This window comes from Argiope bruennichi, chromosome X2 (genome assembly GCF_947563725.1).
Source record: "Argiope bruennichi chromosome X2, qqArgBrue1.1, whole genome shotgun sequence".
NCBI classification, from domain to species: domain Eukaryota; kingdom Metazoa; phylum Arthropoda; class Arachnida; order Araneae; family Araneidae; genus Argiope; species Argiope bruennichi.
In genome coordinates, this window is record NC_079163.1 from 97,259,505 (window position 1) to 97,277,570 (window position 18,066).

An 18,066-nucleotide genomic window follows, 5' to 3' on the forward strand; every position below is an offset into this window, starting at 1 on the left:
CTGACCGGAAAATTTTTGGATTTGAGCACGCTTTCGCCTTTAATGATCTCTGGGAAAGCTCTTGATTTTGTCAGTGAATATAAATACTTTGGAGTAATTATAGATCAAAAGCTTAAGTGGAAAGGCCGCATTATGTATATTTCCGAAAAATGTGAGAGGGTGCTTTCTGGTCTTTGCCGTGTTGCTAAGAATATTTTTGGAATGAACTACGAAGTCCTATCAGTGACATATGTGACTGTTCCTTAAGAGAAACTCAAGACGTTGAACACATTATTTTTCGGTGCCTGCATTCGTAGGATTTCCGGAAAGTTCTTCAACAAAAACTTGGCATTTCATCAAAGGAATGGCCAGTTATTCTGGTCAGTTTAAAATAGCCCAAGAGTTGCTTCAAACGGGACGTTAAACTAACGTTAAACGTTAACTAAACCAAACCTAAACTTCTGGTCAGTTTTGTGAATACAAAGTCCTCCTTCTTATCTTTTGTAAAATTTTCTCAAGCTTGTAAATACAAATAATTTTACTCTTATACTATAGCTTAGAAATTTACACCTATCATTAACTACTTTGCATAGTATTTTTTCTAAACTTTTGCATTCATTTTTGTTTAGTATTTTGGTTTTTATGTGTATTATATATATATATATATATATATTTGTTCTATTTTGTTTACTTTTATCTATTTCTTTTGTCTTGTTTTTCATTGCCTTTTAACTTTTTTTAAGAAGTTTCGTGAAAGGTCAAATTATTTTTATACTTACTTCTGTAAGCCTCGTGTTGTACATTGTGGTGCACGAGGAGTATTTAATGTTTTAACTATAAATAAATCATGCGCATTGAAAATACTCATTTTAATAATTAAAATAAGCAGACATTTTGCTATAAATAAATACGAATTGTTCTAGATTTTTCATTTGTTATTACCAAAGAAAGTACAAAAACTCATTGAATAAATTGTTATCGCTCGTTGCTTTATTGGGAAAAAAAAGGACAGTATTTTTCTTTTTCTAATTAGAACTTTTTCCATTGTAATTTTATTTAATTTTACCCTTCATTTGGTCTTATCTGGCGTAAAATATTTTTCTTCCTCTGGATTTTTCCTTCTTTTTTGTCATTCTATTTTTTTTTTTTTTTTCTGATTTCTTTCCAATATTTTCTTCCTTCGTTTCTATCGCTTCCCTGCTCTTTGTTTCTCTCACTCCTCCAGATTTTCGTCTGTCATATTTTTTCCTGTGACATTTCCTTCCCCATCTATCTTCTCTGCCAACCCCCTTCTTTCCTTCAATAGTTTTGCCACATATTGGAAAGAGCCATTTTTAGTCCGACAACATTGTCTTTCTAAAAGATGTCCTTATTTCATATGGTGTTTCTGGGTAGTGTTCTAAGCTTGACTCAGTAGTTATGTGAACTCTTTTGTATTTTCTAGAGATTAAGATAATTTTCGACATTATACAACCTCTTATTGCTTCAGAATTATATCCAAATTAATGCTAAGAAAGTTAATATCTTCTATTTCCTTTATGATGCATACATATGAATATTTAGACAGATGAACAGGTTATGAGTTCTTTAAAAGACATTTATCCTTTTTAAATGATTATCAGACAGCAGATTCAATTCTTATATGCTTTTAAAAAGTTATTTCTCAGAATCCGTTACAAGTCTATCAAGATGAGCAATATACACTTCAAAGATATGAAGTAGTAAAAAGAAGGATGTGAAAACTCATTTTTATGCAGCTTCGAGGGGGGGGGGATAACTTGAAATTTTGTAATTTAAGCACAAATGGACTCTGAAAGGCTTGGAAAACCCAAGAATATCTCATATGTTAAACTGAAGTTTGATTGTAAAATAATCCATCTTAAAAAAGAGAATAAATTGAATTCATTTCAAATGTAAATTTGAGTCTTTATTCTGAGTGTATATAAAATGATTGCACTTTTTTCCCTCTGACCGATAATTTATTTTAAATGTTCAAATGCAAAAATTTTTATCACCTATATACATGTTTTCGACTTTTAAATTACTGAAATCATTTTTAAACCGTCTTAAAAGTTAGCGACTATGAAAGCTACAAACGACAGCGTTGCCATTTTGTAACGCGATACTAGTTTCTAAGCAACATCGGGGGCTGACAAAATTCGATGATTCTGAACAATTTTCATTTTTAAAATTGTATTTCAATGCACAGAATATTGGTTACTGGTGTTTAAAGCTAATTTTTTTCCAATACACGAATTACTTTTAAAACTTTAGGAGAATATTAGAAAATATTTCAACTCATATTCTGAATTATCCATATTATTCACTAGTGTAAGGTCTAAATATAAAATGCATATTTGTTTTATTTTTCGAAGAATCAGACTTTTCAGCAATCAAATATTCCTAAATTGTCTTACTATTTCCATTATATAGTCCTGTATAAGTTTAAATATAATAGGTTATATTTACAGGTAAATATAGTCAATTTATCAAAAATATTCATATATGCTTATTTATTTTATGAAATTCTCGTGGAGATAGCTTTTTGGAGCAATATATAGGTGCAAAATATCACGAATTCCTTCTTGAAATTCATCAAGAGTTCCTAGAAAAGACTTGAAAATCATATCACACGAAAAGTGAAATAATTTCGAATCCTCTGTTCAGAAATATTGAAGCAAGATGAGGTTTCAGGCTTCATTCATTTGTTTTGTCTTCTTATGGCTTAATTCCAGAACCGCTGAATTCTGAGAGCAACAATTTTTGCAGCCTGCTATTAATATAAAAAAAGGGCATCCTCATTGTTACCAGGTTAATAAAAGCGAAAACAAAAATTCTTAATTGGAGTTCACTTCTAGAGAAAGAAATTATTTATCATAATGTTAACATCGGCAAATGAAAGCAAATAAAATTATGAAACAATAAAAACTGGTTTGAATTTCTTTACGACGGTAACACCATTGTCACAAAATGTGTTAAAAATTTACTAAAATTAATTTAAATAAAATTAAAGAAAACATTTTCCAGAACTATGTCTTAGAATTTTAAAATAATTCAAAAATATCTTTTGTGTGGTAATATCCTCTGAAATTACTGAGGGAGAATTAATTATTAATTTTAATTAATTTTTTTAATTTATTAAAAAGTAGTTAATTTTTTGAAAAATTTCTTAGTAAGAACCTTTTACACAAGAAGTAAGAAGTACCAAATTTGGTGCCTCTAGATATGACGGAAATTTGAATCCCGCACATGACAATCCATCATGTAGTTTATAGATAATATGTCAAACAAGATTCTAGATAAGCTTTTTGTGACTGCCATTACATTCAGTCCCCTGGACAAATCGGCGGCCTGATTTTGAAATACCTTGTACTTCGTCCTTTTTTCATGTGTGTTCGGATCAAAATGGGAGCCTACGAAACTTGGCCGAGAACCCTTTACGTATTTGAAAAAAGAATCCATTATGGTCTTAATGTAATCCCTCGAGAAAAGCTATTGTATTTTGGTGATGTTGGTGCTTTTGTTGAATGCTAAGGGATTTGGGAAAAAAAGCGTTTTTAAGCTCCTTCAGCCAACTTGATGTTAAACTAAAATACCTACAGCTTAGGATTCAATTTAGAGTAGGCATTGACTTATCGGATAAGCTGTATATCACTATTTCGTTTTAAAAGATTTTACGTTTGGCTGGAGACGATGAAGGAGATATCATTGGAAAATCAAAAATGACTTGGTTTATGTTCATATTACACAAACTTCACCATCTTACAGAAATTGCTAGTGCTCCACTAAAATTTCGTTCAACGAGGTTACTGTGACATTGTGTTGTTGTTTATATGCGTTGTATTTTGACTAACATGTAATTTTCAAGGTCTGCTTAGTAATATCTCGCTTACTAGCAAGAAATATATTTGGTTGTTTTAGTTATACGTGACTATCTTAGACAATATACTTTTTATTATACAATCACTATTTATTAATATCTTATTCTTGTTAATCGTATAAAAATAATCAGTTATTTTAATTTTTAAAATCAGAACAAGATGACCAAGATAAATTACCAGTCTCGCCCTTTTGCCTTAAGCGTTTCTAATTGTGCTCTATTTGGCGTTTGTAGACATTTATTACATATTTAAGACGATTTTCCTGATCAACGTGATCACAGAATGTTTCAAACCATGCTGTAAGCTGCATAGATCTGGATAATATTTTAGCAATCTCAGCTACCTTAACTAAATTTAAGCTTCCAAAAGAAACAAAGGAGGTCCTTAAAAGACATTTAAAGCAACAAAATCAAGACGCGTAGGATTCAAAAAGGGAGTTGGTATTCAGAAAGTGACATTTGATTTCTGATACTCATGAAATCAGCTGATACTTCCTTTGAAAGTACAATGCAGTTATTGCATATTGCAAGATTTATTCTGACCAGCCATCGCAAAACTAGAATATAATATTGCAAAGGCTACGCGCGGTGGCACAATGGAGGCTCAAATATAGGAGGGAAATTAGTGTTTAATTTTTGATTAAAAAAATAGCCCATTTTGAATTATAATAATTACTAGACCATTATTACTATTACCAAAACAATAACCCCTTCAAAGCCCTTAGATATGAATTCTAAAAAACATACTTAGCTTAGTTTACCCTCTTATATCTTCTAAGAATAAAAATATATTTAAATGTTATGAGGAATGTCATCTTGTCCCGAGATCTTGATTCAGTATCAAGACAAGTTGATATTTTTGCATCATTATTTGAATAGCAATAATGAAATATATATTGATAATATTAAAATAGATAATTATCAATATTTATATTGATAATATTAAAATAGTTTACTCAGCTAAGTATAATATATAACCAGTTAAATAAGAAGTTTATCCAGCAAGTCCTATCATGCAAAGAGAAACAATTTGCCTCGCAAAACGAATTTATAAATAAGAGTCAATCTTCAATTTGCGATGATACCCCGTACATTTAAAAAATTTTTCTCAAATCCTTATATAAGAACCAATTTCATAAAATCTTGTGGTGGCAAAAATTTCTTCATAAAAAAATAGATTGTCCGTTCACTAGGCTAACATAATCTATCCTTCCATGCAAAACAATGAAAAAGATTTTCAAAGTATAGGCACGAGACGGCGCAATGGTATTATGTTCGGACTGATAAGATACAAACGACTGTATCACAGCTGACGCCTTTTGTGCGAAAATCCATAAAATTCAGCAAGAATGTCCTTTAAAAAAATTAAATTATGAAAGATTACGTTCTAAAAATGATTCTTTAATAAAATCTTAAAAAGAAAACATATCAGTCACTTGTAAGTTTGCTTGTTATTATCTTACACGCATCTATTATTTACATGAAAACTCTTAAAAATATACCGATTTCTTTCTTTAAAATTTACAAATCATTTGGTTTGCCTTTAATAAGTATCACAAAAGCATATTTAATACAAAACTTACTTGGCAAAAACTTCAAAATTTTTCTTCATATTAAATCTTTAAGACCAAAAAATTAATATCGCTGTCGTGAAAAAGATAAAAATTTCCATTTATAAAGCTAAGGTTATTATGCTGAAGTTAACTTAATAATTTAATGTTCTAAGAACTGTTTATTTAGTATAAGATTGAGAATAAATGTCCAAAGGTGTTCTCAGCTTATTTTTTTCCTATTTAAAACTAGAGCACGAATGTTGAAATCTTAATTAAATTAAATCACTGGCTTTAAAAAAAACCAAGAAAATCCACCTTCCTACTTTCTGGCATTTTTTTTCAGTATTATCATATTAAATACTCTAAAATGATTTGATTATTTAATTCCCCGTCACATTATTTTAGAGTTGGAAAAACAGTAACTTGTGACATAGAATTTAATACCGATAATTAAATAAGGCTTCATCTACTGACAGTTCATTAACTTAGCTCCTGAATTGCAATTCCGGAACCAAATTCATTTCACTTAGAACCAGAATTGTAATCGTATCTAGCCACTGAATTGTGAGTAGTGTCACTGTTAATCACGCAAGTTTCATTTCATCTGACCTTCCACAGCTGATTGACTCTAAGAGTTCCCTTACTTCATTAAAGTTGAAAGGATAGTGAAATTTCTCGTTAGCACGTTGACTGGCAACCATAAATTAACTCGTGATTGTAAGATATCTTTAAAATTCGCTAGGCAATCAACGTGTCAAATTTTACTCGAAGTACTCGAAGAATAAAAAATCTCCCTCATCGGGTAAAAAGTACTCTAATTATATGATAAAAAGCTGATTGGATATAAAATGAGTATTTCGAAGTTTTCACTTCTGTGTATTATAGAAGAGCAGGAATTGGTGGAAACTATCTCCAATCAAAGTAAACTAGGTAACAGTAACTAAGTCAAACTATGTCTTCAATGAATTTTCAATAAATGCAGAAATATGCCGTTTAGGATATAAATTCATCCATGCGATTTAAGTATATTAGTTTCGGGATGCATTGTTCCAGGTCAGTTTAATTTTGGAATCCATTGCACATCCTACATTGACTGCGACGGTACACGATTTCATCCCATGAAAGAAAATTAGTTTATGGTGTTAGTGTTGGAAATCTTTAAATATTCGAAGCATTTTGAATTAATTAACTTCCTGTATTTCATCTCCAAGTCTACATTCAATTTAAAGCCTACTTCTATTTAATTATAATAAAATTTTAAGTTCAAACTGCATAACCATAGCTGTAGTAGGAAGATCTGCTTTTTGAGTTTCAAATAATTCCAAATGGAGGCTCTGCAAACATGTAACCGATTTTAAACGATGCTGTGAAATGATAAATAATTATTTTAAATAAATTTACAGCGCATATAGATAATTCAGCACTAAACACATAATCATAATATAACAAAAAAGTAATAAATTGTCATGAAAACTTTAGCCAAACACAGAAATTCATCTCGGTAATTAGTTTGACTGTTTTTCATTGATAGAAAATGTCTGATAACTTAATATAGCTCTATACTCCCTTTCCCAAACCCTAGTCCCCAACCTTTTTAAAGAAATTTGATAACCGGAGAATTATTAATGCAATTACAGCACAAATGCTAATTAAATACACAAATACCATGATTTATACATCCATTCGATTAACATATAAATATAATAGTTAAGATCCACTAATGAATTTAACTGTAACAAATAATAGTAAAATAACATATGTGTGCCTATTTATCTATTTGCGTTATATGTTAAAGCCTGAAATTTAGAGCTGCAAAATAGAGCTTCTCCCCTAGAGGTTTTAGAGTTCCAAAAGCAGTTAATTCTTCTATTTAGAATTCCTTTACTAAATTTAAATAAAAGGAAATTGCTTTTAAGTTTTTAAAAAAGTTAGGAATTGCATCCGAAATCATGATCATTCGGTTTTACCATCTTCTTAACAAATGTAATATAAATGTAAAAAATTATCATTTTATTAATAAGCGCATCATTTATATAGTATCATTAATTTCCTAATTTAAAAAAAATTGAGGAAATTTATTTTTTTACTAGTAAAGAAAGAAGTAACTTACAGCTTTATGATTTCTATTTCTGAATTAAAAGAAAAAGACGTATTCATTACTTCTCTATTGCTGAAAGTTAAATATAAAATCTCTGTAAGTTTATTTTTTTTAATTTGAATTAAAAGCAGTTTTTATGTTCTTTTTAATTTTATAATAATTATGTCTCAAGTGTATAACACTACTAAAAGCTGTGAAACATTTTATGGAGCATTATTATGATGATTTAAAATAATTTCCTGTTCATTTGCCTTAAGAGCGTGTTTTTATTTTGCTGACTTTCCTTGTTGATATGGATCAATACTCCCAAATCATCTGGCTGGTTTTCTGCCTTTTTTTCTATTTTAGTTCGTAAAATTATTTGTTAATTATCGTCCTTTTTAAAGATTATAACTTAAGACGTTACTACTTAGGGAATTATTTGATTTGTCATTATGCATACCTTCTAAAAGGGGATTTAATCTGAGTCAGTTCAGTACAAAATACAAGAGGGAAAAGATGAATATGCTAATTGCATAGCAACTGATATAGTTTTATTTTTCATTTTTGCTTTCCACAGAATTTATCCGTTAATTGTTCTTCATTTATTTTTTAATGCTTATTTTGATGATAAAAGTTTTTAGAAGCAAGAAAGATTTTAATGATGACCCTGTTTAAAGGAAAGGCTATTTAGTATTAGATAAATGGAATGAGGTGCTTATTTTTCCATCACATAGTGCTACTTTACAAATATCGAGAATTTTTAGAATTCTCTAAAAATTATTAACCGTCTAAAAGAGAAAAGTTTTATTAACAAGTGATAAAATGATAATATATGAAATCCTTCATAAAACGATACCATCTAAATTGTATTTTTTTTCAATAATAATATATTTTTATCTTTGAAAAGTTAGTTGAAGTTGAATTTATGTGTATTAAAATATTTTCATTTACTTCAAATAAAGCTACAAAAAGGACAAAGAAGTCGATTTCCTGCACCATAAATGTAGAAATATTATAGACTAAAATATTTATAATAATATGCTTGCAAGACATATTTGCTTTTACTCAATGGGTGTCAAAAGCCCCATCATTCCAGACGTGAAAAACAATAAAACTCATTTTCCTTTCTTGGTCTCCTAGATCTTCTAAGGTATTAACATTATTCATATTATAGAAACAAAATATATAAAATAATTAAATGAAACTTGTCATATTTCTACGAATTATTTATTAAAGGTGGATCTACAACAGACCGAAATTAACTAACAAATCAATTTCAGTTTTTTATATATTGACTGAAACATAAAATTAGGTTTATGTTTGGAGATAATTAGATTTTGATAATCCTTATTTTCTGGGTGACATATTTTGACTGCGCATTATAAAATGAGCAAGAAAATAAATCAGCTTTCTGGATTGTATTATATGAAACTTTTCAATAGAATTTAAAAAATAAATTTATTACATATATTCTTGAAAATGTCGAACAGTTACAGCTACAATCAGTTTATTAACAAAAGTAATCGGATATTTCAACTATATTAAAAATATAACAAATAAAGCAATTTTTATCATTTTATGTTATTATTATTATAACAAAGCAATTATAATTCTTAAAATAATAAGTTGAATTCTTGTGTGATGAAAGCGAAAACCAATATCTTTCGCTATTCCAATATATATATATATAATAATATAAGGAATTTAACTTTTTAATAGTAAGTTAGTTTAATAGTAATAAAAGTTTTAATGTCAACGATTGGAACATTTAGGGAATTTTGTACTTTAGAACTTATATAACAAAAAGCATCAATTGTATCATATTTCATTTAAAACTTAATTGTTAAATGATTTAGTGTGGTTATGGAATTCTGTATTATAAACAAGAATAAAATATTAGTAGAAATTTATTTTAAACCTCAGTAGTGTTATTTAATACTTATCTGAAATTTTCATAATTTTAGAATTTTGCTTCATGAGCTTCATTACGACATTACAGAATACAATTCTATCTAAATGAATTTTATTATCAATAATCCAGTTTCATAACTTCACATAATTTTTTCTTCTTTTAGGATTACATGTATTCAAAAAGAAGTCATAAATTTCCTCTCCATAAACAATTCCAGAAATTCGAAAAATAACAAAAAAATTAGCTAAAGCCGCACCCTTTAGTTTCTACCTGGAATTTTAATTAAAATATTCATGAGGTGAAAGAGTATAATACATTTAAACTGAACTCATTAATAAGGTGAGAATAGAAAGTCTCATGTCCCCCGTACCTGTAACCATTACAATACTTAATATTTGAATAGGTGTGAAAATTTCGCCTTTATTAAAATATCATAAGAAAACTTGTAGATTTGCTTGTTGCAATGCTTAAGAAATACAAATAAAATCAAGACATTTCAAAGGATATGTTGATGTTAGTGGCAAAATGAAAACAAAGTATAAATTTAAGGCCTGTGAAATTATGAAATGAAACTAATCTGGCACTAAAAAACATAACTCTTAATGATCTAAAGTAGAAGAAGAATTTAATTTAAAAAAAGATATTTTAAAAATAAAAATAATGGAAGTATTAAGGAAAATGATATAAGTTTAATAATACTAAAACAGAAATGAAAAGATTACTAGAAGAGTGAAGAGAAGCATAGTTATTTAAATATAAAAACGTTAAAACAAGAATTTGTGTTTAGAAAGAATAATTGTTTTTAAGTGCATATTTTGGTTTTCTGTTTTTGAACATATATATAAGTAAATAACTGTCGTGTTTTTTTTTCTTTCTATTTTATTCTAACATTTCTCTTAAATTCTGTTTTAGTTTATTATTAATTTAAATTTCTTCGTAGTATTTGTTTATTTTTAAAATAATGCCACTTATTTTTATTTATTTGCTTTTGTTCTGCATTTTTTGAAATTACCATATAAAATATATTTATATCTATAATATATCTTTAGAAAATAACTTTTTCAGGAAGAAATTATGATTTTTAAAGACTTCGAAATAGTTACGATGGCTAGGATAAGAAGCAATCGCACTCTAACTTTTTTAATGAAAAAGAATTGCAATCATTTTACAGAATTTAATATCAAATATTAATTGGTCTACTTTTTTTACAATATCATAATTTTGTCGTCTTCGTCTTAAATAATAGTTAGTCAATTCTCGATTGCAAAATGCTTTTTACACAGATTTCTTTTGTTTTAATTGAATATAACAAAGCAAACTAAGGCACATTTTTATTCTATATTTTATAACAAGCAATAATTATCAACTAACATAAGCATGGTAAGATAAGGAAAAAAAACTACAAATACAAATGCGATGATTTATAAACTTAAGAAAAAATAGTTAGAGATAAGGTCTCTAGATCAGTAAATCTTTAACAATGGAGACTTTCATTGGAGAGAATTTGCTTTATAAACCGCTTTGCAATTCACTAAATACTTTTAGCAAAAATTAAATTCCTCCCATTTGGTAAGTTCAATAATGTTACATTTTCATCGCAAAAACACACTTGAAAAACTATTTACTGAAAAAATATTTTAAATTTGTTTGAAAGAATGTATATGCATGAAAATAAAAGTATAATTAAGTATATAAAAATAATAAATATTTTCTTTGTTTCTTGAATATGGCTTGCTTCCAGTTTGATGGTACAAGTTAAAATCTTAATATACATTTTATGTGTATCATACAGTGATATTTTTAAATGAAAGAAGATATTCCAAATAACTCTAAATGAAATTTTTGAAAATATTTGATGTAGCTCTACAACATATTCGAGGTAATAATTCTAAAATTAATATCAATTTCTTCCCTTCAAAAATAATATCTCTGATGTATCAATTAAATTAGCAAATAAAATTCAATTCCCGAATTTTAACAACTATCATAATGCATGAATTAAAAAGAAAGCTGAAATAAGAAGTATTTTAGTAAAAATTACATTTGTCTCATTTCAAATAAAAGTAAGATGTATTTTTTTAAAAATTTAGAACCTAAATCTCTTTAGTTGTCACAGATATGCAAAGATAATATGAGAAAAAAGTTGTTCCTCCTGTAACACATATGGCAATTACATCAGTATTCTAAACATGATTTGCACAATTTTAACCACTTGCAATGTGACACTCTAAACATGATTGGCAATTTTAACCATTATCGATGTAACACTTGTGCATGGAATCATATATTTTTAAACTTCTAACATGTCACCTGAATATGCTAAATATATGTATAATATATATATATATAATATAACTTACACATGCTGCTCATTTTAAACCAATTTTTAGTCACCTGGAGCTTCTAAAATATCAATGAGAGATATGTGCATTGAGCCTCTTTTTAGATTAAATACATACCATGATTTGGTGTAGAGGAATCTTAAACCTCAGACGAGTGACCAGCAAATCAATGTTAAAATATTTATCGTGTTTAAGAGCGAAACAAATTAAAACTAACTCATTCATACTCTATTATATTTTAAAAGTTTCTAATTTTTTTCTTACAAAAACGAATGTCATTTTCCTTTGAGGTAGCGAAGAAAAGCATGTAATTGTTTGTCAGAACCAGTTTTATTCAATTGAAAAGTACAGTGCATATGTATAGATCTCAAATACAAGCATTCACATCTTTCCGACGAGGAAAAAGATTCCAAAATTTCTTGGATTGCAAGGTGGTGTGCACGAAGAACTTCTTTAGCTACATCACACAGTCACTAAAAAGAATTCATGAAAGTACTTTACCGTCTGTACGACTCGGTGAAATATAGACTACTACATCTTACGAAGAAATTGTAGGCACTCCATCAAAATAATATGAAAGCATCATAAGGTTCTTAAGATTCAATTTAACTGTCAAAACGTAATATTTTAATAATTTTACAACCAGCCTCTTCTAATGTCGTCATTTATGACTTTTTCATGGAAAGATGATTTGTTTAAAGGGAAACAATTCTTAAATTCCGAAGAAGTATATCAAGGAGCAACTAAGAAATTAGAGAATAGGACGGAAGGAATTTAGCAATACACATTTGCTTTGCTGCATAAACGATGTCAACAACATATAGCTGCACTGAGTTATTATCCTGTACAACTAAGCATTTTTATTGTTATATAAAATTACATCAAATAAATACGATTTATCAGTACTGCTCCTTTTGTAAAAAATTAAATTTCGAAATTTTTTTATAAGTAGAAGACTATAGCTCTATGTAAAAATTACGAGGAACACAAAAATAAGTCTACTATTCCGTGGATTCTTAGTTGAATAAAAGCTATTGCAAATTACCAAAACGGATATTGCTATCTAAAAAAAGTAAAGAAAACAAGACACGTAAAATGATTAAAGACAACATTCTAGATTCCATGGATCATTTGACACACAAATGTGTATTATAAGTCGTCAATACAAATAATCCTCCTCCCTTCAATCCTCCAATCAAACCCTCCCACCTCCCTATTACTGTATTTTTAGCTTTACAATTTCCATCTATTGTAATTTGCTTTCGAAAATTGGTGCAAAAAATATATTATTCCTATGAAAAATTGAACACGATTATTTTTTAATCTTATTTACAGTTGGAACCAAGTGTTTTAACTACTTTTAAATATTATTTTATCGTATTAAAATTTTAAACGAAATTTAATACTTTTGTCAAAATACATGATGAACGTTTGCTGCGGGTAAACCATGTTCAAAACAAAAAATGACAAATAATGTTCTAGACAACTCTGTTTTATCCCGGGATTTCTTTTTTGTCCAAATTCTATGTTTTCTTGCGAAATGTAAACTAAGGGTTCTTTCTATTTTGTGGAGAAATCCATAGGGCATCGAATGAAAAAAGAAAATACATGCGGGTGGGATATTTACTAGCTAAAAGGCTTGGATTTCTTTGGGAGTAAAAAACAAAATCCATCTGAACCGGTATAAATAGAATAATGCTTTTGCAAATTTTCATTTTTTTTTTCGAATTTTGAATACTCTTGTTTTAATACTCAACCTTGATTGAATTCTCATGACTATCGATCAGATATATAAAGTTAACAAATTGTGCAAATTATTTTCTAAAAGCGTTGCTTCTTTTTACTTGCTCTTTTGCTTTTGTTTACGTGATACAACCACCCTTGGTCTTATAATATTATTTTAAGAAATTTATTCTACTTATCATTATATGGACTTATTTTTAACTTAAAAGTAATGACTATTAAATTTCATCTCATAGATTTGCAAATACTAATAACATGCATCATTATATAAAGAAGCTAATACTTTTCATGCAGTTTTTTTTCCCTTACCTATTACCACATATGCTACATTTTGCACAAACCTGAAAAGAATCCTTTATGCTACAAACATTGTTATGTATCTTGAATATATTTGAAATGCAAAGTATTAAAATTTTTTAATTGAAAAACATATTTTTTATACTAGATTTCTCATAGTATTTTAATTTATTAAAATGATTTTATTTATGGGGAAACCTTTATTCCATTCTGTTTAACCAGATTTTCTATTCCCTTGAGTTTACAAAAGTAAAAGTATTATTTAAAACGTACTAATCAATATTATTTTCATGAATAATTGACCACTGTGTTTATGCATGGTTTTTATTTGCCGAAAATCAAGTGTAGTGCACCTTGCATACTAAAAGTAATCTGGACCGAAAACAAAATTTAATTATTTTGCGTGAGAATCGGCAATAACAGCAGGTGCAAACACGCAACAGTAACTTTTGTTCCAATTAGTTTCAACAAGTGCAAGTAATAGTCCTGTTCACTTATGGTGCAACCTTTATATTTTTCCGTTTAACCAGATGTTCCTTTGTTTTAATTTTAGAACAGTAAAGGTATTGTTTAAATCATACTAATAAATGAATAATCTTATTTTGAATAGTCCTATGTATAAAAATATATTTCTCCGAATTCGAGCTGGTTAAACAGTGCATATTAACAGAAATATGGACTAGAAATGAAAACCAGATTTTTTTGCGTGAGAACCAACAATAACAGCAGCTAGAAATAATCGAAAGTAACTTTTGATCTATTTAGTTTCCACAAGTGAGAGTAACAGGTCTCTTTTCAATTGCGAGAGGGGAACGAGAGTGTAGGGGGCGGCCACGTGTAGCATCTCACGTGCCGCCGGCTCTGTGCACGCATCACCATCCGTTGCTTAGCAACCCATCTCTTCCGGGCAAGAGATGCACCAGGCAGGCTAGACGACAGAACGGCCGCGTAAAGTCTCCGGGACAGCATTTGAACAACAACAATTTTTTCATCTCCCTTATCACTTGACGGCTCTTTTTTTCTCACTTTGATGGTCACCCCCTAAAAAAAATTCTTGGACTTCAAGGCTGAAGGGGAGACACCAGGATAACAGACGCTCGTTACTATAGGAAACGGGAACCTGTCGAAACGAAGCCCACATGTTGTTGTACGGACATTTCGGAAACTTCGAGGTGTTGGATTCTGCGCAGAAGCAGAAACAGCTGAAAAATCGAGTGGTCAAGGTAATATGATTACCTATTCAAATGAATTATCATTTACATAATTACTTATTCATTACCCTTTAATAAGTGGAATCATAAAAGAGAAATCCATTGAATAACTTTTTCGTGGTAAACAGAAATAACAACTATGAGCTCAGTTATTCTAGGCATCAGTTCCCTGGGAGCCATTGTTACATTTCTGCAGATTTAATCAAATTATTGAAGCGTGAACTCAATAAATTACAGTATTATACTCTGTATGAAACTAGATTTTCATTTCTGTACCTTTTTTAGGTAATCTACTCCATAAAAATGGATTATTTCTCTTAAATTAGTTAAAAGCTATTTCTTTGATTTCAAAATGTTGTTCCTGTTGAGGAATATCATGTTAACGACTTAAATATTTAATGCATTCTGTGAATAGGAATCTAGTAAAGAATTTGTTGTTGTTGATAATGTAGCTACTCTTTTACTGACGAAGATTATCAGCAATTGAATTAAGTTATTTCTCAATGGAATATAATCCATCTAATTTTGTATGTTATTACCTGCATAAATGTGTAATTACCTGTGTTATTTATATGTCTTAGCATTTCCTTATTTAGATCCTTATGTTAAATATGGTGGTGCAAATAAATTGAATGAGAGCTTAAGAGTTTAAACTTTGTATTTTAAAGTGTTTGATATAATGGTGAACATTTCTAAAATCACTGAAAATTATTTTTTTAGTGACAAAATTTTATTTAACACTGTGAGTTCAACTAAGTTTGCAGATTTAGACTGAATTTTTAATAAAATATTTTCAGTACAAAGAGCATATCTAGCATTAAAATTAAGTATGCAGCCAGGATAAATTTTTCTTCTCTTCTTTTAAAGAAATTTACAGACGAAATTTTAAAAATTGCATGAAGTATTAAATTAATGTTATAGTGAACAGCTCGAATTTAAATATCAGGAGTCTTAGGAAAATTACACTGTTTCTACTTCCAAGGAATATTTGTCTGTTTATTTTTAGAGATGAATATTTAATATTATGAAGAAAATCATATTTATAATTAGATTATTTTAACCATAAATATGAATATTCTATGAATATATATAGAGATTATATTATAATCAGTAACTCTAAGTTTATTGATAATTTTTTACTACCATTTTATTCATGTTTATATCCCAGTAATGCATATTTGCAGTTCATAGAATATTGTACTTCTAAAATTTGCTTTCAACTAGACGAGCTGTACTTGAAGAAACAAACTACTTTATCTTATTCATATTGTGTTACACATATATCTATCTAAATCATTTCAGTTGATCTTGCCATTCGCCTCTGTTGCATTTATGCGATAAATATAATAATTCATTTCGCTCCTCAATGTTTCATGTTTTTCATTATGCATATTTATTTTTAAGTGGTTAAAAGTAGGAATATAGTGAAGTTTCATTATTGAAGTGTTCATATTTTTAATACCTGGTTTTATGTATTTATTTGATTCATGCTGGTAGTAAATTGTCTTCTTTAATAATATGAAAGTAAATGTTATTTTGAAATTCTTAGCAATTATATTTAATTTATCAATCTAAAATATCGATTGAATTACCAACTAATACACTAAACAGTTTTAATTACATATGCTGAAACTTCTAATAGCTTAAAATTAAATTATTTACTTAGCTTAAGCCATGCTTTTTGTTCGGCATAGATTTTCAAAATGAATTTTATGATTTCAATTTCGAAGCAAAACGCTTTTGTTCTTTAATGTATATCTTTAAATCTCAATAGTTTCTACCTTTTATCCGGAAGTTTAAAGATTTCTGTGTTACCTTTTTAGTTAGAAATGTACTTAAAAATTCCATCTGAAAAATTAACATGGAAATTAAATATTTAATAAACTTTTCAATTAGAGGAAAACATTAAAGAAAATCTACAAAACACGAATTAATAATTTGTAATTCAGATAAATATCATTTCATTATCCAGTAGAAAATATTAAGATTTGGATTGGATTCCATTAACAAACACCTTAATTTGTAGAGATTCAAGTTACTACTTAGATTCAATTATTCGCACTTTTCATTTCTTCACTCTTGTTAAGTTTTTCTCACCAATAAATTAAGCACTTTATAATGTTAGATTATATGTTGAATCAATCTGTTAGTCTCTCGCTTAATGCCCATAAATTTCTGTCCAAGAAATTTTATCCAAATCAAATTTTTAAAAATTTTGTTCTTTTAAAGAAATGAAATTAATCTTTTATTTATAATTCTTTAAAATATATTGTTGCGCGTTTTAGAACTATACCTACTTCTTTCTGTATGCTTATTTAATTACGAAATAAAAAATTCCTTCTTTTTTTTAATAAGAAAAAGAGTAAAATTCTAAAAGATACAATTAAAATACGTTAAAATTTTACTTCAAAAATCCTTCCTTTATCACCCAAAGCTCTAAAAATAAGTATGTAATTTAATCAAATACATGTACTTTAATCAACACACTTAATTAATATAACATTTATATAAATACGAAATTAGATGTTTCAAAACCAGCAGAATTTCTTCAATTTAATTAATTTTAAAATATTCAAGCATAAAGCTGCTTAATTAAGCACGAAATGCAGAAATAAAAAATAAGAGTAATGAGATATTCATGAATGATATTTTTTCAAAATTTACTTCATATTTATTCAAACAGCATTTAGTTTGTATAAGGAAATATCAGACTCAGATAAAATGTACTTAATTTTTAAAATTAATTAATTAGTTACCTGACGCAAATTGTGCATCTGCGTTTATATCTCGACAAAAATAATAGTTAATCATTTATTTTTCGGTTTTTTCCAATGTATTTAGTTAGTTATTAGTAAACGTTTTTTTTTATTTATGAAATTAAAGGCTTACATTATTTCCTTCAAGCAAAAAATAAACCTCTTAGTTTTTACAAAAACTTCAAACGAAGTTGAATAACAGATGAGCGATCTAATGAATAATAGTTAAATTAAATTCTACAATATAATTCTTCTGTGGATTATTTTCTTTCCTAAATCCTCCTAATGATTTACATTTCTTAATAGAATTTAG

General features: G+C 27.9%; 1 protein-coding gene across 4 annotated transcripts in view; it reads left to right on the forward strand.

Annotated features, from left to right (window-relative positions):
* Positions 1-18,066, forward strand: part of LOC129960797 (SCY1-like protein 2) — a 334,172-nt gene that overhangs the window by 117,858 nt on the left and 198,248 nt on the right. The window contains exon 1 of one of the 4 annotated variants that reach the window (XM_056074449.1): positions 14,778-15,009. The exons of the other annotated variants lie outside the window; for them this stretch is intronic. Coding sequence (XP_055930424.1) covers positions 14,926-15,009 — 84 coding nt within the window. The 5' untranslated portion in view covers positions 14,778-14,925. Of the gene's footprint in view, positions 1-14,777; positions 15,010-18,066 lie in introns of those variants that run through there. 4 annotated transcript variants of the gene reach the window in all.